The 26961-nt window shown below is 44.0% G+C and overlaps 1 protein-coding gene across 1 annotated transcript in view; it reads right to left on the bottom strand.

The window, feature by feature from the left end:
- Positions 1 to 6755: 6755 nt before the first annotated feature.
- The window catches only part of LOC109483653 (glutamate receptor ionotropic, delta-1-like), a 27714-nt gene continuing 7508 nt past the window's right edge, over positions 6756 to 26961 (bottom strand). Inside the window, exons 3-18 of the mRNA XM_019786688.1 lie at positions 23749 to 24006; positions 21921 to 22126; positions 19383 to 19436; positions 16999 to 17166; positions 16432 to 16529; positions 16027 to 16090; positions 15205 to 15321; positions 13996 to 14106; positions 13367 to 13563; positions 12756 to 12909; positions 10805 to 10964; positions 10258 to 10432; positions 9885 to 10036; positions 9148 to 9304; positions 8552 to 8801; positions 6756 to 8105 (exon numbers count right to left, since the gene is read on the bottom strand). Of these exons, the coding sequence (XP_019642247.1) occupies positions 7809 to 8105; positions 8552 to 8801; positions 9148 to 9304; positions 9885 to 10036; positions 10258 to 10432; positions 10805 to 10964; positions 12756 to 12909; positions 13367 to 13563; positions 13996 to 14106; positions 15205 to 15321; positions 16027 to 16090; positions 16432 to 16529; positions 16999 to 17166; positions 19383 to 19436; positions 21921 to 22126; positions 23749 to 23995 (2607 nt within the window). The 5' untranslated portion in view covers positions 23996 to 24006 and the 3' untranslated portion in view covers positions 6756 to 7808. The remainder of the gene's footprint in view (positions 8106 to 8551; positions 8802 to 9147; positions 9305 to 9884; positions 10037 to 10257; positions 10433 to 10804; positions 10965 to 12755; positions 12910 to 13366; positions 13564 to 13995; positions 14107 to 15204; positions 15322 to 16026; positions 16091 to 16431; positions 16530 to 16998; positions 17167 to 19382; positions 19437 to 21920; positions 22127 to 23748; positions 24007 to 26961) is intronic.

Here is a 26961-nt window from a genome sequence, read left to right as displayed (position 1 = left end):
ATCTGGTGGCGGACTGTATTGAGGAGGCCGCAGACGAACAACGACACGGGATAGTCAGGCCGCAGATTGGATGTCCTAATGAACTACGGTCCTGTGTATCTCCTGATGACAGGGTGTTTCTGCCTGAACACAAACAACCGATAAATCGATATTTTTAATAGCTGTAACAAAAATCATCTGAACGCGCGTTAAGTTATTTAATCTCCTCTGATCCACGCTGCAAATGAGATCACGTTTTGGTGTGATCACAACAGTCATTACGTTTCCTCGTTAGGCTGTTAAAACTGAAGCCCCGTCAATAGATTCATAACTTTCGAACTATGATTTGACTATTGGAGAATCATAAATACGACGCATTTTTCCAGTCGGTTTAACGAAATTTAATTTTCTGAAAGTTGTGTGCACTAACACTATTGTGACTGTCCTTGGTACTGAATGCTGTGTGCACTAACTCTGCTGTGACTGTCCTTGGTACTGAATGCTGTGTGCACTAACTCTGCTGTGACTGTCCTTGGTACTGAATGCTGTGTGCACTAACTCTGCTGTGACTGTTTTTGGTACTGAATGTTGTGCACACTAACACCACTGTGTCTGTCCCTGGTACTGAATGCTGTGCACACTAACACCGTTGTGTCTGTCCCTGGTACTGAAAGTTGTGTGCACTAACACTATTGTGACTGTCCTTGGTACTGAAAGTTGTGTGCACTAACACTATTGTGACTGTCCTTGGTACTGAAAGTTGTGTACACTAACACCGCTGTGTCTGTCCTTGGTACAAGATGCTGTGCACACTAACACCGTTGTGTCTGTCCCTAGTACTGAATGTTGTGCACACTAACACCGTTGTGTCTGTCCCTGGTACTGAATGTTGTGTGCACTAATAGTGCTGTGTCTATCCTTGGTGATGAATAGTATTTTCACCATTACAGTATGCACTCTGCGTAAACCGCGTTACCCTGCTTCAAAACTGTTAGTAAGCGGGAATCAGAGACGTAGTGCGGACGTGTAGGTTATAGACGGTGGTGACAGGATCTTGTACACAGACAAATTGTTAGACCATCCAGACTGACAGCCCAATATTTAAAGTGTAAACTCCTTTAGCCCTCAACGGTTAAATTACGCCATCGTATACGTGTAGCTATAACTCTTGCATATCAGGTGGACATCCGTTTGCGTTAAGTGTACATTTACTTCAAGTCATTTGTATTGTTTGTTTGTTTGAGATGTGAGTTCTCAAAGTACATGGAACAGTGCAATACATTTCCCCCTGTCCTTCCCTATAATATACCTGCGTGACGAACATCACCATAAAAATGTTCTTTATAATTGAAGACGACTCAGTTCCTGCTCGACGTTTAATGTTAGTTTGAATGAAGTGAGCGGCAGGTCACGGGCTATAAAAGGTAATTGATAGAGGTGAGAGAGAAGGACACGGGAACAGATTCAACTGCCACGGCGGTGAATTGGTGCTGGCCGTTCCCGATCGAGCGTGGCCTATATTCGCCTTCAGGGTGCCCATCTGTTGAATGTAATCACCGGTGGCGATAACGAGAAAACTTGCGGAGCGGGACGCCGGTCTGACAGACGGGAGTGAAGCGGGAAGTGGATAAAATTTCCGCGCTGTGTAATCTGCTAACACTAGCAATCAATGGTGCGTTATGTCAGCCCTACAGGCATTCTGAGCAGTGTTTTTGTCTCGGTACATTCAGCAGACCCACATCGGGCCTAACGATGATAGCGAAGTGGTGATGCGAACGTCCCACCTGTAGCAGACCGCGCAAAGACAATGATATCCCTCTAACGGCCATGCGGCTTAGATACTGGCTGTCCTATTCCTACCCTCAGGGACCGGTAAGCCTGCATGACAATCCTGCCGCCATTACATGACTGTCATGGCTAAACCCCAGCCTGCTGGATAAACCCAAAGCCTCCGAAAGTACAACCCAGGTTACAAATAATCAGCCAGACAAATTCTCAGTCTGGTTGAACCTCGGAACTCAGACCGACGTGGATTGAATAAACGCAGGAGCGTGTATGATGCATGGCGCACAACTTTCCACAAGGCTACTCATCCCTCGTCAAGGATCCTCATGTTCCCCAGTGTTCATCATGATGAGGCTGGATATGAGCAGAGTAGATGCTCGTCGTCATTCAGCCTGTAAGCACGGAATGCCGCAACCAATTAATTGGCTTATACATTCCCTGCTCCCCTGTAAATGGAAGAACTAAGCCCGAAGTTTCCACTGTTATCCTCCATCAGACTCCATGTTGTTGATGAATGATCGCAGGAAATGGGTCGGGAACAGTGGCTGACCGACTTGTAGATTACGCCGAGCTCGCGAGTCAGTCAGATAGATAGATGGAGAAAAGGTTGTACCTCCCCACCCCAGACGGGTAATGTCTTTCCGGTTGGACAGTGCCGCCATGAAGAGAGGGACTTTATTTCAGTGTCTCTTTACAACTGGAATTATCCATTAGACGGGGGCACTTTCATCCACAAATTGCACCCAATAAACGGTGTCGATGAGATCCATGGGTAGACCGTGGGTTAGAGGTCACGCCGTAAACCGACAAATGGGGTGTTCTGAGACGGGATTGGTGACCTAAATAGGCGTTGTCCCACTTCTGATCCATAATGACTCCGTATGTTCCCATTCTACTTTGTTCTCCAGTTTTGTTGTTATATTAAATACCCTGGCTGTTAACAAAGAACTGATCCTCCGCTGTATGACTCTTCTGTTTGCCACACTTCTGGCGAGGAGACCTTTACAACAGCAGCACAACAGTCTAGCTCTAGGGTCAGCAAAAATGTATGGAAGAGGAACGAATATATACCACAAATTACCAGTAGTGAGACACAGAGGGCTCAAACTGCCCATTATTGAGTAAATGTGCTGCTGCAGGAGGAATTGCGGGACTTCCACCAGTATAGGTTTGGTTATAATGGGTATCTTTGGCATTGCTGTGTCAACCCATGGTGAGACCCGTCTATGCCATTCTAAACTCAGTGCATCAGTTCCCAATTATCTTGATCAAGATTCCTGAAACAATTCAAGATCATGTCAAGATCATATCAATATCTACTGCAGAATGTTTAAGCGATGACTTGTTGATAAAAACAGCTGAATTTGCCGTTGCGATGCTGGTAATTTCAAGCTCCAAATCCTACAGTCTTCAAAGGTCTCAAAGGAATTTAAATCATATGGCTCTCCTTGATCCACATACCTTTCCGACATACAAAATGAGCAGATTTAGCTAACACCATACGACTAGCAAAGCATAGTTTAAAGTCTTAAGTGACTTTGGCAGCGTACCAAGCTTGTTATCTTGTCTGTAGAGAGGAGACTGCTAGGCACCAGTCCAATTGGAAGACATCTCTGTTCTTGCATCCTAATGACTTCTGTGCGTACAGTAATAATTTTTCACTTCCAAGCGTGCAGTTTCTGGTCGAAGTCTCCAGAAAGTTGTGCAGCGCATAGAAATGACACTGGGATGTCTTCAGAAGATAAGGGGGCTTAAGATAACAAAGCAGGAAAGTCAGCAGTTGGGACATGGCCAGATGTTCCACACGTATATCACGCGTCTGTGTACTGCACTCTACGTGGAATGGAAACTAATTCGTAACGTTATACCTACGTCACATATCCCCCCCCCATATCCCAGCTCCAGTCTGATCCTCTTCCCTGCCGAATATGTGCAGTGAGAAAAGGGTGGATACCAGGCCATATGTAACACCTACCCGTAGTCAATTTTGTTCTGCAGATCTTCTGACAGAACGAACATGTGTTTAGCAAACACTAAAATTTTCACCAATATTCGCATATTTTTACTGTTTTATCACAATCTAGATGCAACATTGTCGAGATGAAATTGATGTACCGTGCATTGTTGTGAAAAATCTGACCAGACTGAATCATGATACTTTGTGTGAATCGATAATCTTCCAACATCACCAACACGACTTGCCGTCCTTGGCCTTTATGTATCAGAATGATATGCTACCAACAGCATGGCCGCGCCAGGAAACTAATGGGCAATTGTGTCCTTCTGCCGCCGACCAGTTGTATCTGTCAGCACTGAACCTTCAGACTGTTCCTTCATGCAGACAATTGCACGGGAAATATGTGCTGTATTTGCCGCTCCGGTTGAAGCTGAAAGTTGGCAGTAACTGCTTGGTCACATTCGTGATATGTTGTTCGTACGATTTTGATGTTGAGGGATTTCCAAGCAGCCTGTGACAGAACCAGCGGCCAGAAATGATCTAAGGCAACCTTTTCCGTAAAAAATAGGCAGCTGCATTATGCACGACATATGAATCTTCTACGTTTGGACTTGTACGACATTCCTACGACGACATTTGTGACCAGGCCGTAACGTTGAGCGGTAGCAAGAATCAAAAATCAGCTAGTAAAGAGAATGAAACCTCGCAGTAAAGTAGGCACGACCCAGAGAGAGTTGACGAAGAATTGAGTTTCGTGACTGCCCCCTCCTCGATCAGCTACCTTTATACCCACTTCACAGCTATAACGTAATAACTTTCGCGGGGATAGCTTCCAATTTCGGCCACTTTGGTTCGCTATCACGGCGCTGACCCATTTTCCGCTGCCGTGGCCGGGAGGGAGGCTGATGAGAAAGTCATCCAGCCGTGAACGAACGGAAAGCACAGCAGGTTCCCCGGGTCAGGACCGGCCTTAACTCCGCATTACGGATTGGTTTGCTTCAGTTGTTACGTACTTGTCAGGCTATCGTGAGAGGATTCTGTAATTGGTCTCACAGGACGCAGTTCAAAGTACGGAGGTTCGCATCAGAACAGCGCATTGGCATAGGCCTGTAGCAGTGACGGGAGAAGGGCACCACTGTGGAAATGACCAAGTGACTTCAAGCACTGCATAAACATCACTTATTCTGTTGAAGTTATCGCTATCAGAGATAACAGTTACTTGTAACTAAAGGTTATGAGCAAACGAACTGGCGCGTGTTGTATTCCCAAGAGGTCCATATGAGGGTAATTGGAGTCAAATTTTACGAACAAATTTTATTGGAAGTGTCACATATTGCCTGTTACCTAATAAAAGGTAATAAGTTTCAACTTCACTTTGGTTCAAATGGTACTCACATAGCCATAGCAGACAACTATGGCTTAGGCCTGTTTTGATATTTACGTCTGTTTGCTCGTTTAATTTTACGTGTGCTATAAAAACGTGTGTCTTTTTACCGAGTAAAATGATTTATGTACCTGTAGATGAGGGAGGCTGCAAAGCCGTACCTTTAAATGAATAGGTTATCGCTATTCAGTATGGCAGCCGCCATGTGTTACTCCGTGCCTCGCCACATGCTAGCGCGAATTACCGGCGAGATGAACTTTTCACGCCTGGTGTAACCTGATTCATTAAGAGTCTGGGTGAGACGAGTGGCGGGTAAGTGGTACATGGTGTCGTCAACTGTTTATCAAACCTGCATGGCGAGGGTCAGGCAGAGAAAAGACATTGATGTTCATAGCACGTCTGTTAAAAGGATAGTACGATTTTGTGTTTTTGTTTGTTAGCAATCCCATCTATTTCAATGGCTGGCGGCAAAAGAATAACATTTGGGTACCAAAATTAGCAGTGTCTTCAAACTTCTTTTCAAATGTCAGAAACAAGTTTTTAACATGTATTTCAAATGTAACACCAGTCGCAGATTTCAGACTTCCAGTGAGTATGCAATAATCGACTCCCTGAATTCCCCCATGTCGACTTTTAATTCCTGCTGGCTCCCAGCCATGTTCTGAGACCTTTGACCTCGATCCTGTCATTCTGCCTGTCGATCCTCCCCACCCACGTGCTGTCAACCTACCCTGTTCGAACAGATGCACAAACCAACAGCTTAGCTAGGCAGGCAAAACAATACCCCCGTACCCAGAAGTAACCATGTAAGTCTTGGGTCTATCCTCATAAAAACGAGTCAATTACCCGTGATGGAGCTGATCAACCTGGCTGGACGGCCGATCCTCCTGCCGGCTCATCAACGATTTCTTCCCGCTCAGGCCAAGTCAACCTGGAACCACAATTACCTACCCACTCACGCGTGCCCGCACAGGGCTTCAGGTTAGTGCGATATTGCAGTATTGGACTGGCTGGATCGGTGGTCAAACATAGTCCCGAATGAAGCTCCCACAAAAAAATCAAGGCCATGGGATGTTCAGAACAGGAGAAAAAAAACTTAAACCTAAATCTTTTATCTTGTGACCTTCATGGACACCCAATTGCTGCGCCCATATCATATCACGAAATCTTGGCCATTAATCTTCTAATCTGACATTTTATGTCAATATGTCGCTTTCGCTATACTGCCTTTGAAATGCTGATATAAGCCTGATGAAATGAGATATCGTGTTAGAAAACCGCACACATAAAGATCAATTTATTGCGACACATGTCGGATCTGTGGTGACAGCAGGTGTCCCCTGCATCTCCACACCTGTCTGCTGCAGCTCCACGGCGTCACGTGTGCCACGCCACCTTTGCGTGATAGCTAAAGCCACATCGTGCTTTGTAAGCGTTGTGGGCTTGGGCAAAATAAGACAGGTACTCTAAAGCCTAGTCTATCTTTAGCTAGCCTGTACCGTCCTATTTTAGCTCCAGTTCGCTCCGCTGCTTTTTTTTCCTGAAGACTTTTTGTTAGAGAAGCAATCAGAGAAACAGACTGGCACTAAAACAGGATGGACGGCTTATAGCTTACTCAATATTGTGGTCAACAAACTAACTTGGTTCCAAAGCTACAAGGATTGTGTTTTATTTATTTAAAAATGGGGACCTGCGAAGAAAAATACGGTACACTCCAAGCAGCCATGACGAACAAAAAGAAATTTGATGTTGGCACGCTGATCAAATGTGAAGTGGATGGACAGTTCGATCTAAACCACGATTTAGATGTTGTAATTTCTCATTTCTCCGCCGAGTGATAGCAGTTGACCATAACAGACAAGGACTTCACCAAGTATTAAAAATGGGCTGCTTCTAGTCTTCTTCGACCTGCTAACATGTGGCCGTTCATGATACAAACGGCAGATAACATATCACCATGATGCCGTGCTATGGTCACGTGATCAGACGTGGCAGTGGCCTCCGTTGCAGACCCCACCTGACATTTCTTATTTCAGTCAGTAGTACACACAGTTTTCTGATAGCTACCATGTCCTGATTGCTTGCTGAGATTTGGCCGTCCGAGCAAAAAATGGAACCAGGTATACAATCAGAATATGAAATACAATCAGAACTTCATTTACAATTAAGAGCTTGGGATAGCAAAACCCATGTTGTTTTCGTCAGCGTACATGGCGGACGGCATGTTGGATTTTGACGTCATGCAGGTGCCATCTTGTTAAAGGAAAGAAATGCTCGGTGGGGTCTGAAACGGAGGCTAACGTGGTAGGTAGAGCCCGGGTACTGCCATGCTGACACTGCGTCACCGTCCGAGTCAGAGTCTTGGTCGTTCCGTAAAACTGTTTGTGACAGGTTCTGTACTCTCAAGTTCGGCGCCGGTGGCTTTTGAACATGCATGTCAACGTGAGACGACGGTGGTCAATGGTCATCGGTGACCTTGACGCGTACATACGTACGTACTGATTTTCGGCTTTCTGTGGATGATGCCACGACAGCGATGCATATATTTTGACAGGTTTCCTGCATTTAATCTCCTATGGCACAGAATCGTACGATAATCCGGCACACCCCGTTTCGTGTGTCCTGTCCACCTGGCGGTCGCGCGGAAACTGCACCCCGCACCGCGCCCTACATAGTCCCAATGTTTGGTTCCAGGCAGTCCTTTTACAGACGCGTCGTAAAATCGTCCACATTTCTGACGTACTCTTGCTGTTTACTACATCCTTCAGGTGGCAACGCGAACTCCACCTTCTTCATGGGTACGTATTCCTCCTTGCTCCTCTTGCTGGGCTCCCAGGCGGACTGTTTGACTGGCGTCTGGGCCGGAATCAACAAGTTAGGTTGAACTTGGACTTGTGTGATGGTAGGAGACACGATGATGTGGATCTCGCCGTTCTCGTCTTTCCTGACGGTGACGTTGGACGGGCTCTGACACCCTCCCTTACAAGCTAGCTCTCCGTTCTGTGGAAGAGGGAAGACGGAGAAACATAAAGTTGCGTGATGAATCTGTAATGTTTGATTACCAATGGTATAATGTAGACAAGTAAACGTTTCATTTGGAACATTTTTTATCAACACATGTACAAAAACCAAACCGTGTAATACTCGATACGGATATACAGTAATCAAGAAAGGTGTTCTACATTGTGTTTACTTTAACGTACAAGTTACTCAAACTTCAAAAAATGTACATAGCATATCTATAGCTTCGTTCCTCAACTTTTTGTCGCTTATCATGTGCTGATTTCTGAGTGTATACCAGTTTTCGGACTACCGGGTTTCTGACAGTCATTCAATACTAGTATAGGCGATAGGAAAACTGAAGTACAATCAGAAAACAGCAACGAAAGAAAACAGGAAAAACAGTGCAAACATGAAGCTATGGAGGCTAATAAAACACTGCCTACCTCCTTGGCGGGAAAGTTGCGTTTCTCCCTGCGTCTGCGGTACATGTGCCATAGAACCTCCAGCAGCGCCACTGCGCACGCCAGGACCACGCCGATGGCGAGCACGCAGAAAACACCCGCGAAGTTGTCCAGGTCGAGCGCAGAGCTGGAACTGGAGGCGCTGTCTTGGTCCAACTTGCACTTGCCGTTCTTGGGCCACCATTTGTGTCTGAGCTTGTCCAACGTGCCGGAGTCTTGCAGCTGGAGAATTCTGGGGGTGAAAAATGACCGAAGCCAGGCATTTACGCAATAGAACGACGTGACAAGAAGAGATAAATTGCCACAGATAAAAGATGGATGTGGGTTGGAGCCTTTGTAGAAGCAGAGTAGGCTCTATGAGGTCTGACCAAAGTGACGTACTATTGCTCACTGCCAAGTTCGGTCGATACCGTACTGTATTATGAGCACCGACTTCGACTTTTTCCTGCCAAACTCTCCTTAGGGGTTACTCTAGCGTATGCAAGATGTATATCTGGGTCCATTCCCTTAATTTATCTTTGCTTTGTAGGCAGTGTCGCCTTTCATGACTTTTCCAATCGCGAGACGTGCACACTTACGCTAATGTGAACTCGTCTCTGTAGGGGTCTGCGCTGGGGAAAGCGATGCCGTATCCTTTACTGTAGATGGATTTGCCGACGGTGGTCAGCTCGCAGTTCTTGTCGGTAAGAGCTTCGTACTCGATCACAGGGACGTCCCAGAGGAAGGCGTACTTCCCTGGGAGATAAAGAGAGATTGGGTCAGCAGCTATAGCCCAGGGTACACACATCGTACCTAAGCTGTTTTTTCTCCAGGACGATTGCGCCCTACGTCTCACTTTTGAGAAGAAAAAAAAGAGTGCAATTACAGTTTGGTAACTTTAATTTTAAAACTACCGTTGTACCTGTTTCGTCTCAAATCTATGACGTACGGCACGACTGTCGAGGGGATTCCATCGTCCATGTTAGTAGGTGCATCATACGATGTACTAGTATGTGGCTGAGGCTTAACACATACAAGCACGTATTCAGTCCGTATCTACATTAGCTCGTATACGGTCATGTTCGCGTAATAAATAAGGAAGATGTCCCGTCTATGTCTATACAGCTATGTCGGAAAGAACAACGTCTACTGCGGAGTGACTTTGACTGATGATGCAACGTTGACCAAACACAGACATCAGATACTGTGATGAATTCTATTGTAACTACAATACAACAATCCCTGGCCATGCCTGATAACACTAGCTCCATAACCGAGGTTCTCATATTTTGTGCTGCATGTGAATCAGATAATGTCAGCAGCAGTGTGTTCTGACCTTTCCTGACCCGCTGGAACCCTTCTTGCGCCGTCCTGACGAGAGCTGCCGAGTTGTTCTCACTCTTCATGAAAGACCAAAGCCGCTGGTAGGTCTCAACATCCGAGGAGGCCAGAAACTGAGCGATGCTGGTGTCTGTGACCGTCCCGTACCTGCAGAAAATGTTTGAAATCGTTGCATCGAGCATGGCATTACCAGACAATGTCAATGGTTGATAAGAAATGTACAGAACAAATGTAAACATTTCATAATTTTAGATTACAATATGTGGTATTCATTTATAATATCTGTGCAACGCCACGATTGCATTTGTGAAAAGAAGGAAACTGAATACAACTAATTGAAAGCATTAAAAGTAACTGGTGTGGCGTACGGTATTTCAGTCTGTGAGGCGAGGTCGTCGAAGGATCGGATGGGCGAGTCCATCCGGGTCACGGTAAGGAAAGCTGCCAGGTTGGCCGTGTAGGATGATATGATAATTAGGGTGAAGAGCCACCACACGCCGGTCAGGATCCGAGTGGGCATGCGCCCGATCGTCAGGTCTCCACCTATGAGTGAACGATATTTTGAATGATTTCGTACTCATGTTGAGTCGTCAACAAAATACTGCTGCAGTTCAAAAACATCTGCCAAAGGGCACAAACCTATACAACTTCTTTTCGAAAAAGGTGCCCTTTCTGCCAACCAAAAATCATGGTCATAGCATGTCCAGAACACGAGGTACAAAAACAGGACATTCTGCTGCAGTACCGTAGAAATCCGCTAGGAGACAAATATCTGATGATAAGAAGTCATCAAAACTGTAGTTTCTTGAGTTTATATGCTGTTATACCACACAGTCACAAACAAATAACGCTAGCGAAAACATAATAACTTTCTTGGCGAAGGAAACAGTGTGTGGAAAAGACTACGTTACCCACCTTGTTGCACGAAGGAGCCGTACACAAACCACATGGTGTTCCTCAGATTAAAGTCGGGCCCGTCGTTCGGGTCGTCGCCGGTCTTCCTGGTGCCGATTCTGTGCAGTAGGAACAGCACCGCGCTCACCAGGATGAACGCCGCGATGGTGCACAGCCACACCTGCAGGGACAGACAGCACGGGTGGGCCTCTGTCTGCTGACTCACTGCTTCTTTTGTGTGGTATCTTACTCTGTATTTACATATGTTATATTTCCATACCAGATGGAGTACACAAATATGTAAAAATGTCGTGAATTTAGGACCCTGGTCTTTTCCTGACATAATCGCGAAAAACTTCTATACATATGGGACACCTCAAGCAGGAGGCTATCACGAGCCAGAGAATACACCACGCAGTAGGTTTTACACTCAATAAGATTTATGCAGTCGGTGTGAAAAATATATTATAGGAGAAAGAGCAATACAAGAGAGTCATCACAAAAGATATCTGACGTCTCCTTTGACCTTCTAGATTATGAGGACCAGAATATGTGGCATTTTATACTGCGGCCATAGTGGCGAAACAATATTAATGTTCTCCACACAATATTAACATGTATATCATGCTGTTCCTTCCATTGTGCACGCACGAGTCCAATAATTGGTGATTTCATGACGCCCTTCCTTCGTGACTCTTGGTTGCCAATCAGTCGGCAGTCCACGCGACTGTGGGCACCTACAGGCATGTGCCGTCTCGTAATGGATGTCCAGTCACGGAAAGTCGCACAATTACTACGTCCAGCAGCTAGGTATAAAACTGGCTTTCCATACTTGGAACGACTCGTATTTTGTGGACACTTTTCTTCGAAACTTCCAGACCGAACGGTACGAATTGGTACCTTTGTGTTGTTTTCGGTGTCTTTGTCTCTTTGTTGCTCGTGTCCATGGTTATTTGAATGCAGTAGAGGTGAGGGGGAATGGTGTAACCGCAGGCTGATAGGAAGGTTGAATCGGAGGTCAAAATGTTCTCCCCGCAGGCTGGGAGGAGGTGACCATGGAATATGCACAGAATCAGCAAGAAATTCACAATGATGATAAAAACAAGAAATTCACAACAACTTTAAATTCTCGACGAAGATGTAAAGCCTGGTTGAAAATGTGACTAGTCATTTCTCACTTACATCAGCATGAAGTATGCCGAGTGTTATAAATGAACAAGGGCCTTTACATTGATTTTCTGATGATGTATAGTACCGTAGAGATAGGACATAAATCTGCATCGATTAATTCATTGTAGTACAAGTTGTCACCATAACTCATACTGAAGTGAGTTAAATGAATCCATAATTCCTTTCGTCAGTAATAATTAATAGCATAACGGATGGACCCTTGCCGCTGTCGTCTGCCGCTAAATCAAACACTGAAGGATAATCATGAATACAAGGAAAGAAAATGATGTGATGTTCATGCAACATTGTATGAAAAGGCGTCGACAACAAGTAATGACATGTCTGGACACATTGTGGGTTATTTATTGACTTTGTGCATTCAATCATTATTGTAGCCGTCTGCCGTGCACAAAGGGGTGTTGTCTTCACGTATCATTTTATTTCACAAATACAATCACACAATAGAACATTAATGTCATATTTAATATAAACGGGAACACTGTGTCCAGTTAACTGACCCGAGAGTGGTAAAAAAAGAGTTGCCTTGTTGACGCCAATATCGGGCAATGATACAGTGGGTTATTAACCCACTGCGTCTTGTGCATGGTATTGTAAAGCTGAGCCCATATCCCTTCTACCTACACCAAGTACATCTTTTACCTGCCCGACTGAACTCAGGTACACCTGGGTGGAGTGAGAGTCGGGTAAAGTTTTTTCCACCGTCCAGCCAGGAAGTCGGTCCCTGAGTGAGTGAGTGAGTGAGTTAGTTACTTAACTTCGTACGAGCCCTTGTATTACTCACGTTGACGTGGAAGGGGTCCAGGAAGACGAAGAGGTCCGTTTTCTTGACCGGCTTCTTCAGCAGAATGCCCACCGCGAAGTCCATGTACCTCTTGGTGAAGTCCACCACTCGTTCCCGCTGGGGGGTGATGGTGATGGCGCTTAGGGCAAATCCGCTTTCTGAAAGTCACAGGAAGTTATGTTAACACTTACACCCTAACTGTCAGCGGCGATATGGCCCCGTTCCACGAGTTACCGGCGTTCGACATAAGGGGGCCAATGAGCCGGGCTAGCCGCAACGAACGCAAATTTAGTCAGGCTAGGTTGATGGAGAATGCCTTACGATTACATCACTGGGATGACTACGTTATCGCAAGGATATAATGTCCTTGGTTATCGATATCAATGGCTGGCATACTAGTAGTTGACTGATCACGAGTAGCGGTATTCAAGGCTCATGTGAAGTCTATCATAATCCGGGTATTTGGTCAATAAGATTAGCTTGGATCGTCACAGGACGATCGTTCAATCACGTCTATGGAATATATCGAATGACGTGAAATTAGATTATCAGACAAAACAATTGTTATCTGTTTCATACAGCATGATGTTTAGGAAACGATAAACGTCAGCCGTACCCCCTGCATGACGTCCCCGATCATCCCGCTCCACGTGCCGTCCTCCTGAGGACTGCCGTACTTCTTATCCTGTACTTCATACAGCTTGTACTTAAACCCCAGCAGCTTGGACAGCTCCGTCAGCATGTCCATGGCGAAACCCTCCCACCGCACGCCCACCGGAGTCATTCTCTTGAACACAAACGGCTCCTCCTGGAAGGGAGAAGTAGCAACTTCAGGTACACTTACACTCAAAATGCTCCAGAGCTAATTGCGGGTAACAAAGATATGGAAATAAATTTAAAAAAAAAACGTGCAAAAGAATTTTAAAAGCGGCAAATATACATTCCAGAAGGTAAATAATACAGATATGCCATAACAGCGTCACTTTGTACATGTCTTTCCATACAGTTTCTCAGATACGTAAGATACTTTGCTATAATATCAATGATTTATTAGACTGTACCAAACAATTACAACATTATGTTCCCAAAGGTGAAACAAATTGATATAATCGTTTCAGCAGTTAACGGTTAATATTGATCATGAGTGGTTTAAGTAGTCATCTTCGACTCAGAAGGACGACCAAGGGTTTCAGCTAGATGGCTGGTTTTTGTATCCCCCCAAAGGATCTCCGAAGCTCACCTCCAGTGTGACCACCCTGAATGTTTTGTTCCGTATGTCTACCCGCGGAGTGCCGGCAGGTAAGGTCCGGGCGGTGGTGTTCAGTCTGGTCACAGGGTCCCACATACCTGCCTGGGGACGGGTACATAACACATTGCATATCAGGAACAAATCCCTGAACTTTTGTTTTTTAAAGTATTACATGACAGTGTATACAATTACAACTCTGTTCTTCCAATGCATAAACATCCATTTTAATTGTGGAGTTTTCTTTTTTTTTCTTTTGTAGACAATAATGTACTAGTATACCATCTGGGGAAGGCACGATATATTATTTCCAAATAATGTGGCTAGTGATAAAAGTATGGGCGGTGCCTGGATGCTGCATTAGCTGGCTTACATCAGGTAATTTGTATACTAATAATCCTTGTATGAGGTGTATGCAATGATCGTAAATAAACATTATTAGATTTGTTTAATTTCACTGCCCCATACGGAGCAAAGTCAGACTCCAGTCACAAAGTCACATTCTAAACTGTTGCCTATTGACTGTTCCTTCAATGTGTACTTTGAAAAAAGTCCACGATTAATTTTCATCCTCACGCAAAGACGAATCATGTATGAAATATCAGCAACAACTGAGGTCGAGGAAATTACAGAACGAGTTCATCTTGAACCCACTTGTTTGTACCATTGGGAGGCGAAGTGTTAGGAGACCATGATCTATGTGCAGCATATAAAGAGTTATATCCACACAGGGTTTGGGGGCGGACGTAACCTTCTTACAGTTGACTGGTTTGGGAATACTTTGACAAGCCACCTTCTGTCATGGCACAACCGTTTGATTCTATATTCCAAGCATTCTATCATCCTGGGGTTCGTTTTTTGTAGCAATGAAAGCCAATGAAAGTCAGCCTGTCTAACTACTGTATCTAGTTTTGCAACGAACAAACTTCCGATCACTCCCAAACAAAGAAGCAGTGAGTTGAATACTTTGCACATGGTATCCTGAGGCTGCCTAGATTCCAACGGCGTTCAGATGTCGTTCCTGTTTCTAACCGCCCGTTGCCAACAAAGAAAGCTTAGATGAAGCTAGATACCACTCCAATCCGCAGGCATTTTACGATACATATCAAGGAGAAGATATGCACGGCGTGACCCGAAAACAGGTCACTGCGGCCTGGTTGACTAGATAAGTGAAAGTGCTGACAGCAGGGCCAGACGTCTTACCACTTCCACTCTTGTTTTATTGACTACTTTCTCCAGCCTGAGGACCTGCATCTGGGAGTTGATGTTGTAGCCCGTGTCATCGAACCCTGACTTGCCCAGCACCCCCGGCGTCCTGACCTGTGGCAATAGGTTAATGAACATCTCGGTACACTTTGAAGCAAGGCGCAGCCAGGGCAAGCGGATAATGGCGCTGCACATCACTTTTGCACGTGCATGTTGTGATCTCAGCACCAGCCTGCCTGAACCCAGGTAACTGTTCTTACATTCATCAAAATTTGTCTTTTTAGCTGAGTTTTACCCCCTCAGACCATTCAGCAGGTGGTAGACATTTTGAGGAAGACAAAAGTAGCAAAACTACAGATGATGACCGATCATAAGCCACTCGTCAGAATTCCGAAAATTAAACACAAAATCTTCAACGTAAGACTTTACTTGCGGCCATGACGATCTCTAACTTTTCAGTCACGTACCAAATTTGCAAGTACACGTCTCGTCACAGTTATTCATTACTTCCACGCAGGTTATCTTTATGAAATTAGTTTATTTCATTTCCCACCTCCCTGAGTGTGAAAGAAATCTTCTCCATAAAGAAAAGAAAATGATACATATCGGTAATTTCTTTGAACTTTAATTCCGCCTGACTTGACTGATGTTTGATGTTTGAAGGTGCACCGGCGGCAACCCCAGGAGGGACGGCATCACATGAAGATATTAACAGTATCATCCATTATTAGTGAGCTGAGCCTGATTCCCCGGCCAGGCGCTGACACGTCCCGTAATTAATCCTCCTTGTGTGTGCCCGTGACAGAGACGGATCCTTACCTTCCTCAGAGTCTCCATCAGCGGGGGACCTCCAGGCCACGGCACCGACACATCGATCGAGCATCTGCGCAGCATCGATAAAAATACAAATTGAGAGATGCACTCTTTGAGACCTCATAGATTCTGGCAATCCAATCCGTTCCGTTCCTACCCTACGTATCGCGCTCCCTGTAAATCCTTTTTAATGCAGATTGTTTCAGGAAAGATTCCGCTCCAAGTCGCTGAGGGAGGATAAATCTGAGACGTTACTGCTAATGCGCATGAGATCGGCATTTGGCGGTGTGTTTCTCGTTCGATTAAAGCATCACAGTAGTACAACAACAATTATTTGCAAGTCATGCCAGACGACTAATAGCAAGGTAACACAAAGAAAACGTCTAATCTATATATAGATGAATAGCTTACCTGAGCTTGTTGGGACCGATCCACTGTCTGTCCAGGAAGAGAGCGTAGACAGCCCTGGATATGTGTAACACCGCGTCGTACATGTACGCAGCTGTCATCTGCCAACATTTCATAAGGAAATGTTATTCAATTTAAATGAAGAGTAATGAGTATATATCGCGTTGTTTTGATGTTTTAGTACATATCAATAATGAATTATATATCATATCAATAATGAATACATATCAATGATACAGCAGTGATCATTGTCACTCTCTATGCAAACAATCTTTGTAATATAATACATATTTTATATTGGGGAATAAGTATTACATAACAAGATGCTGAAGTGCTAACGTTAAATGTTGAACATGGCCTCATCATGTCAGATATACCAGTTGGTGGTCATAAAATCAAAGCACACGTCAATATCAATTATCAAGATCCTGAGCTGTGTTGGGATGCAGAAGAACATTCCCACAAATTGCTGGAATATTGATGCGATTTTGCGATCTGACAACTCTGAGATTAATCTTGCTTAAGATGTTCTTTCTTAGACATTCCGTACTTCAGTAATAACCCGCCCACCTTCACGTCGTAAGGACTTGTGGTTGCCCCGTCGGTGACGTTCGCCGGGAGAGATCTCCAATATGCCATAAACTTGTCGGTGTACTCGCTAAATGAGATCAGTTTACGAACCACCGTCAGGACTCCGCGGGATGCGTTGATTGCCAAAAGCTGCTTGTCGCTAACTTCCTGCGGGGTTTCACATGAAACATAAAAGTTCATAAAAAGGCACGGGAAAAGGGAAGCCACAACACTTCGAATTCAGTTCAAACTTAGGCTCTATACATACATGTATTACATTAGGAGAGTGGGACTTGATCTAAATCTAGAGACGTATTTTCTGTTGCCTTGATATTGATTTTACGTATCGCGACTTTCTCTTCACAACATTTGAGTTGTGAAGCTTGTAAATCTATTCAGCCTTTGTGCGTTTGTCGACGTTCTAAACGTTCCATTGAAATGTATAATCTATAATAGCATCACAACGTTAACCATCCATATACAATTACAAACAGATCCTATTTTCAGGCCGTCCACTGACATAATTCTTTATTAAATGTGTGGAGCGAATTGCACATAAGAAAGATGCAGTCTGTGGCGGAATAACGTATCTATTGATCGTGTCTTTCATCGAGAGCGATCCCCCTGCACCTCGCTGCCTGAGAACTATGATTCAGAGCGCTGCTGTTTATGAACCATTTTTCTTTCTTTATTGCCTGACATTTCCTGCCTCTGATATGTTATACCAGAAAGAGTGATAAACCTTTTCCGTTGTCTGTTGTGATGTATATCATCGGCATTACCCTGCCGCCTGCTACATTAGCGCGCCTCACATCTCCAAACCGTTATTGTTATATCGGGCGCCGTTAATGTCAGAAATAAATACTGGTGTGAAGTACACTAACAGTTGATGTCACCACACTCAAGCAACTTTACCTACACTTGAGTTAATTCTTTGAAAGCTGTTTGAAAGATGTTGAACAATTCGATGAAGCGAGAGTATCTTGGCCATGATAACAGTCCACAAAGGTGCCGAATAGGTCGTAATTGACTTGACAGTGACAGGAATGCCGATAGCCTGTGGTTTATCCACACATTTGACTGTTTCCCGTGATGGAATAAAAGCTAGCCTTTGTATACGTAATCTACGTGGCTATTTGCCAGTGTGCTGCCGTGATGATAAGTGTCCCACAAGCTCACCCCAAAGAAAAGCAATTGGATGCAGCTCAAGTTTTGACGCTTCAGCATTTCAGAGAAGAGACTTCATGAGTTGAAATGATAAAATCTTGTCCATGCCTCAAAGCCATTGAAAACGAACTGCCTCGGATTCCCTCTGCTATTCACTCGACCGCTCCTATTTATCGATATGCTGAATGAGTTCAACAGCCTGCAAAGCTGTCTGTTATAACGACTGCGGCTCCGCAATTACTACGTTTGGTCTGCCTAGCGAAATGTATTGCTCGCTGCTGGTGACTATTTGTAAAGCTGAGTTTAGGATCGATACCCCACGCCTTCACGCCGGGGCCTGATTCCCGTCACGGCAGGAAGACATGAAAATAATATTGTTCTCGCCACACGCGGGTTTTATGATCCGGCCCTCCGTATAATTTTCCGATGATTCTTTCCTCCAGACATTGGTGAGTTGAGGGAAGACCCCCACTAATTATTTCCTTTTCACTTTACAGGAACATCTCCAGCTTCAAAAGCCCGGGTAGTTACCCACACAAAATACCAATAATTCCAATGTTATCATCAAGGCCCCCTACGGTACACAGGGAAAGAGATTTACGGGAAGTTGCCAACCAGGTATTTGCGATCGGCCTCCTACAGCCAAACATTTGCATCATCAGTCCTACAGACGGCCTGTCCGTACGTGTAGGGATCTTTGTGAAGATTGAAGTAACGCATAAACCTTTAAATGACCCGGATGTCTAAATCAGAGCCTCTCCTTCGAGACAAAAGCCTGGGTATGTGAGGTCGTTTCAGGTCGTCACAACTTAATACCAAATGTGAAAAGAGCAGAATACCAAAGGAGACTCTTAATAGGAGTCGTATAACATGTAGCCTTGTTCGCCATAAAATATCGTTAGATGTATTGATATTCAAAATTGACGGGGTAGTTTGATCGTAAGGGCCCAAGTTGGTAGTTAAGGTCGGTCTTTGACTATTATGTAAAACCGTGAGACAATAAAAATATAGCTGCTACTCTTTCCCGAAATGAGATTTGTGCGATATAACTGTAATATCTATGTCAGGTGCGGCAGAGATAATCAAGCGAAATGCCAGAGTGACATTTACATAGTGTCAACGGTATTCTTAACATGGCATTTTGTGCATTATTTCATGTGTAAGAGCATTTGTTTTAATGCTTATCCGATATTAAATTTCTGAAATGTTCAACTTACTTGATTTGCTATCACCCAGTGATGTTCAGGAGTGAACAGGTTCATCTGATTCGCCTGGAGAGAAAAGAATAAAAAGACATGGTAAAAAGTGGCATTGACAAATACCTCCCTCATTCTTTCTAGGAAAACGCCGCACATTTATGAAGACTGAGATTGCAGACGTGCATGTAGCATGCTCTAAATTTGCAGATACAGTCATCAATTTCTGAAACACTAATAAAGTTTGAAATATTAGTGGTGTCTTTAAGCTCGTGTATTTCGCTGTGACATTTCAGCGCGAACTCAACACATGAACATTGATATTTGTTTTCTGTCCCCGTTTCAGCTGTTGTTCAAACTGCGAACTTAAAGACAGAGATGCCGACACACTCCTGGTTTTATTGTGCCACGAAGTTCGACGAACATAAAATAAATTTACAGTATCACAGTCAAAGTTGCTCTGTTCAATGTTGGGTTCTATTTCGATCGGGTGGAGACGTGCTGAATGTATTAACTTGTCCTGTCGCGGAAATGTTGTTCATAGTTTAATTTGCTCCCCCCACACATTTGTGTATTTTTTAAAAAATATCAAAGAAACAAAAGCTTCGACACGACGAAAAGCAAATTTAAAGCACGATTAGAAGAAGAAAAGAACGAGGCTTCACGCCAGTGCCCCTCGCACCTGTGTCGATACCATGAATACCTGATGATGTGGTAAGTCTAGTCATGGATATAGATCTTTCTATAAACTGTTCCTCGCGTTATGAATTCAGACTCTTCTAGAAAAACAGGACTCTTCTAGCCTGAGATCCGCCCAGTTCTAGCTATATCCGCTCTTTTGATCGCTTTCCCGCGGAATATTCAGCAGGGACGACATCAGAGGAGCAAACCAGGGCTAGACTAGGATGAATATCAGGCTATATATACTTTCGCCTGTCGTTTTTTAGTGATACACGCATTGTAAAGAAATTAGGACAATTATGATGCAGATAATTTGGTCTCCTTGTTCTTGTTGCCTACATATTGCTACTCCAGCATCCATGTTCAGACTTTTCATTTGTTTCAAGACCTGTATTTGACTCAGGACACTTTACCTCCCTCCCCATATTCTTTGTAAGTAGATGCAGCATAAATTTCCGTATGCAAATTTCAGACGCTATATAGGGAATCGAAATTGGTTGCAATTAAGTAGTCATTTCAACCATGGAACAAGGCAGTCGTCTCTCTTGATTTACTCGATACTTATGAAGTTTCCACAATTTTTCAAAGATCCAACTTTTTGGAGACGACTCTGGACTAGTTCCGGTCATTCTACTGACATTGCCATGAAATTGCTCTGATTATTTTACAGCAGTAATTGTGGGGTAATTTATCAAACGGCGTTGCTCCGGAGCTTTAATCATTCCGGTGTATTGTTCCTGCTAGCGGTCCCACATCCATCACGACTATACGGGCAGCCAGTGATAACGCGGCATTGCCACGGAATTACGAAAATCGTTACTAATCGCCATTCAGGTTTCGCCGTGTGTTCCGGTCGCCTTAATTATGGTCTGTGAATTTTACAGTCACGTCGTCTGCGCTACCCCCCAGGGAGACGCCCAAGGCCATCTGATATCTGGGGATAAATTTCCGTGACTCGGGCCGATACGTCGGGTTTACTGGGACTTAATATTAGACATTTTATCCCATAAACGAATCGCTTTGGAGCTTGTCGATCGATCCGGCTGCTGCTCACCGGATACTGATTTAACAGCGAGCCGCCCGTACCGGGAGTAATATCCGAAAACAATACAGCACCGAGACAGTAGGAGGGGTATGATATACGCATTTCCCTTTTTGAACAGAATTGATGTGTAACAACGGGACTTGATTTTCTCGCAGTCCGTCAATACAACTTGGACAAATGGACAGGGCAGTATGTTTTAGACATCTAAGCCGACTTTCTGCAATACGCAAGGAACATTAAAACATGATACATGTACATAGTTCATTGCATGACACACAATATGATTAATATAACCCTTCAACAGTAATCAGGATGCCACATCCTAACTCTGTTTGGGAATCACTGGGTATCCTGAACAATAGCTAATAACGCTTCCATATAATGGTTAGTTGGAGAAAACTTGAAAGCTGCATCTTCATCTTTGATATACTAGTGTCTTTTGAAGGGAATAGATACATGTATCTTGTAATTAGCTATTCAATTTATAAGCCCTTGTCGGGTTTCTTTACAATTTATGAGTAAAAAATGTACAGATTTACATCCTCTGCAGTTAACACGTTCTGTTCATGAAGCTGCAGAGATATTTTCCTATAAAGTTTATTATCTTCGTAACTAATTAACCTTATTTTCCTCGTGTTTCGTAATGGATCAGGCAACTTTATGGCCAGTCACATTCGTCGTACGATGTTGTATTTTGGGACAATTGTTCACATGTACAAAACTCTGCTGTTTTGTTACGGAAAAGACTGTTTTAGATAATTGTCGGCGGTTGCTTCTGTCAAACCAACTTGAAAATTCTACAATTCGACTGTGCCGAACACCGGCGCCGTTACCTGCTTGACCAGTCGTATGGTGTTCTCCACCGTGCAGAGGATGACCACCCGCTTCAGCTTCTCCCCGTAGTCGGAGATCTCCTTCTGCCCGCTCGGCAGACCCACGATCACCTGACTGCCGTTAGACAGGGACGGCAGCTTCAGCACGATCACCTCCATGAAGTTCCCCCGGGTCAGCGCCAGGACATTCTGGATTCTACTGAAGGCTGTGAGAAAGTCACAAATAATCTCGGTTACAAAGTTACATTAGAGTGCAAAATAAACGAAGCAACTGGATATATTCAAAAGAGTCGGGCGTTTCAGATAGCATCCTCTATCTGTCATCAGTGGCTAAGAATGAGTTTATTTTGTGTTACGCAATGTTCTGCCTGGATGTCGTCGTACATTAGAAGGATATTCCCTTCATCATAGGACTGAGAATATATTGCATTTGTTTTCGGTGGAGCCGATAAGTATCGTTGTCTCGGGTCTGAGCTCGTAAGATACGTCAACAAAGATTTCTAGCTCTTACTGCAAAAGGTGCTTTCAACAAAGATGTCAGTAGAATTGTCCATTTCGTGGTGTAATTTCCTGTGACTGATTTGTTTTACACAATAAAAGCAATTTTGCCCCCCGCTGTTTTAGGACTTTACACTTCCAATTTCTTGTACTACATATTTCATATATTTCGCAACTGATGAAGACATGAAAGGATGATTTGCAGGCGCGGTGAGGCGCCGGACGTGCTCAGATTTACGGTGAGTCCTGTTCATAACATCCTTCCTGCACTGGTCGATAGTATCAATGCCGAAGGGAGTAGAGTTTGAAATGTTTAATTGTTAATTTCATGGCTCACATGAAGAGGAACACGGGGAATTTTCCATGTTTTCCGCAACAGTAGCATCTCCCGAGGCAAGTATATTAACTGGGAGATGTATTGATCTTTTGGATGCCTCTAATCGTGATACATGGCGGTCAATCCTTTATTACTTTGCTGGAGTATTTACTATCTGAAGTATTGCTGATCAGACGCAACTCTTTATCAAACGTGAATCGTAAGGCAGGCCAACAATAATCATAATCACAAAATTGATATCGGAAAAACACGAAGTGGACACTACGGAAATCAAAATCAGTCATGCTAAATCAACAGTAAGTAAGACAGGATATAAAGTACATGTAGGAATGATGAAGTGTGTCATAAAGTTTGCATTATGAAGTTAGAGTTGGTAGAAATATTGCTTTGTTCACAACGAATTCCATTGGCTGCGTCTTCCATTACATCGGGCCGTTCAGGGAATTCTGCGATACATTTCTCACTCATGTAAAGGTAAACATCATGAGTTGATAGAGATCATGCCATTTGGATGTTGTTACACGGCATCTATCATGTATGTTTGGATCCACACAGCTCCGGTTCTTATTACATGAGTTCCACGCAACATGACGTCCCAACTACTGCCGTGACCTTTTAGCACAATTTTCGCCGTAATTGTTATTTCATAAGGAATTCCTCCCAGACTTCAAAAGTAATTTCCCAAATGCCATTTTTTGCTCATATTGATGTTATCATCTCGATCGATATCTTGCCTTGTGAATATCTACCAGCCAGAACTCCTGAATAGTTGTTGAAGCAGATTCCCTCTGGGACATAAATGTTTATTGTCTTACGGAAGGACTTGGGATGATAGTGGGAAAAGTTAGAAAAGTGCGTAGGCAGGATATCCTGGAAAGTCTGACAAAGAAGTCAAAGTACAAATGTTCAGATGCGAAAAGTAAAAGCTAAAACATGTATCTATTACTGTACTATTACTACATGGATATTCTATATTTGTGCGGCGGTGCCTACCGTAATAGTCGTCATAGAACACCACCATGCTCCTCCACCTCTGCTGAAGGATGACGTCAGCTAAAGCCCTGTCGATTCCCGAGGCCTCCGGGCGCATGCTCAGCGTGTATTTCCTGCCGGCCGTGACCTGACAGTTGTCACGTGCCACGAAGACGAGCGGCACGTGCATGGCGTTGCACACGGACTGCAGGGCGATGTTGGTGGGGCAGGAAGTAGAACTCACTATGGCGGCGATCCCATCTGCCATCAAATTGCAACCTGGACGGGGAAATAGGAGGTTACTGAGGAGCTGACAAAGGAAAGCAGTCCGTGTCTTCGCAGGGGTCGTGTGGCGTAACGGTCTTCGTCTCAGAACCAATAGATTCCGGTTCGAACCCCGCCATGCTACCGATCTTGTGCCCTTGGGAAAGGCAGTTTTCACGACTTTTCATTGAGTATTTTCACTGAAAATGAGTATTGTATTTTCCCCCGTGGCGGCATAAAAATAAGTTGTGCCGTCACCACGTCTTGTAATTACATGTTGGAAAAAAATCAACCTGGCAGTCAAATACTGAACTGTACAAATAACGTTTCGTGTGCGTCACTGCATGTTGCAATGTCAATGTCTCCTATCTCTGTGTTACATACCGCTGCCAAATTTATTGGAGGCAAATCAGATTCCGCATGCTGCAAGCTCCTGACCAATCCTTGCTATTTCCATTTCTGTGGAGATAGCACAAGTTATTGAATTCTCTCGGGTCATGAAGCTGGGTGTTTCTTTTTTCCAGCAGCGTCTGTATCTGCACAGGCGGTATAACCACCCTTCGGCGTATAACACCTGAAGTATTTCCCATCTTCGGGAAATGACAATTTCAGCGCTACTGGAATGAGATGGTGGCGGTTGCGGGGGGGGGGGGGACGTAAAGATGTTCAATGTTCAAAATTCTCTGCATGCACGCAGTCCACACTGTGCAATTGTTATGTTTAGTTCATGGCGCATCAGGATACAGGACGGTTCAATGACCGCCTTTCACCCACACAAGAGGCCAGTGTCAAAACGATCCGACTGAGGGTCAAGAAACAAAAAAAAACTCAGGTCGTCCTTTGCTCTTTATGTGTTCAAGACCTCGTGGAAGCGGGGAGTCCAATTCAGTCGGCACAGCTATGAAGGACGATATGGGAAATACATACAAGTCGTACCAAGCCGTTGCCCTTGCCGGTCCGTTGCCCCATTTCAAGGCGATTCAATAACACCCGATCAACTGGCATATTGCACAAACTATCACCACATCTTATATATACTTCTTCCATCAACGTTCCCATTTAGAAACTCTTCCTGTGAACCCAGCATCTGACGCTCTTATCACAACTAATAATGAATCAATACGATAGTGACGCATTTAGCACACTGGCTATTGAAACGTTATTAGGGAAAATGTGAAATCCGCGGTGCGTCGGTCGATATTAAGCACGGGGTCGCTGATAGGCCTCAGTACATGTCACCACATCAGGCAAGCCTCCCGAGATCAGTCATCCAGATAAAACTTACTTTATACGACATTATGTAATTGTGCTGCGGGAATAAGCTTCAAGGCACTGGAGCACGAGAGATGATATCTGGGGGAAATGTATATCGCGGATACACTAACGGATTGCAATAAAGCACGCCGTGGGCACCGCTGGAGCCTTTTAAACTGCACTGTGGAGGCTTTCTCGTGAATTACGTTCTGTAATCTTGTTCGCGAAATTGGATCTGCACGATGCGCTCCAACTTTACTGAGTGATAGGCACGGCATTACCCCGCGCATAAGTAAGTATACTTTCATGAGGTTCCCCCCACTACATGAAAATAAGATTATAGTCCTTCATAAAGACCGTATTTGGCGTGCACCTGGCCACCCCTGGTGTATCTCATACCCATACAAACCATCGATGGGGATAAACTACAAGATAAGGTAATTAAGTTTGCAAAATCGCAACACAGAAAATAATTGGTGCTTAAAACCACTATCAGAAACCTGCAATCTAAGGCAGTAATGATCCTGCACACATGGTCAGGTATCACTACCCCACTGGGAGGGACGTAATGTAGAACACAAGGTCGGTAAACAGGGCTGGGGATTTAGAGTTGTTAACGTTTTAACGCCAAACATGCTGGGTACAGAACTGGGTTTCAACAGAGAACACCAACATATATCCCAGTGCTAATAATGAGTATATATGGTCTAAATTACAGATGGGATCGACTGTTATGTTTACTCGATACAATCTGGGCCGAGATTCCTTCTCGACAAGAGATGGATGATATAGATAGCTTTGTTTACCTTTATGTTAATACTATTACTACGGAAGAGTAATAGCATAGACATATTGCGGAAGCTGTGTTGATGTGGTTTTACGGGCAAATGGCTAATTATAAAGCAAAATGAGGCAGCAATTTCACAAACAGATTTATCATTCTATGCCTGCATCAAGAAAGCAATTATGTTATGCGTCATAATGTATTCCGGGTAAACAGAGGCTTAATGATAATTGTGTGTTTGTCTTTTGTTAGTCTATATCGAGCTGCTGCAGCCATTATCTGTACCCGGCGCTCGGTACACCTAATCCCCGCTTAATTGATATCTTTTGGCACCATTCCCAGTCGTGCTAATTTCCACAAATGTGGCATATTTTAATCCATTTGTGGAGGAAGACGCACCGGCGTGATGCAAGTTATGTCATAAACCCAAATTGTTATCTCACATGCCAGTTATGATTAGAGATTACCGGCGGGTGTCACAGAAATCAAATGAACACGATGACGGTTACGTGGGTACAGAAACTACAGATACACCAGCACTGCTGGGCGCCGGCTTTAATCAGCGCTTGTTGACGTCAGGTTCCAATTGGACATAAATTCACGGGATTGCTTTGATAATAAACAATGATGCTATAAAGAACCATTCATGGGCAAATATTGCTTCAACTATAAACGTTGATTGTTTTAACTATAAACAGTCGACATTAAACGAACCGTTGGTTATGTGAAGGTTATATTACACCCCTAAGGAATGTAGCAGGCAAACAGTTAAAACAACTGACATGAATCTACCACATATCACTGCCATACATTAACGTCTACCCGAAGGTGAGCTTCTTTGCATGGGATAAACCAAACTGAACATGTCTAGTGCATTTCTCTGGTACTACCTTCACAGGTAGTAATTTTATATGAGGGAAGGATTTAGTGCG

This window comes from Branchiostoma belcheri, unplaced genomic scaffold (genome assembly GCF_001625305.1).
Source record: "Branchiostoma belcheri isolate BF01 breed outbred unplaced genomic scaffold, Haploidv18h27 scaffold66, whole genome shotgun sequence".
In the NCBI taxonomy this organism is placed as follows: Eukaryota; Metazoa; Chordata; class Leptocardii; order Amphioxiformes; family Branchiostomatidae; genus Branchiostoma; species Branchiostoma belcheri.
This window is presented reverse-complemented; position numbering and strand designations above follow the sequence as displayed.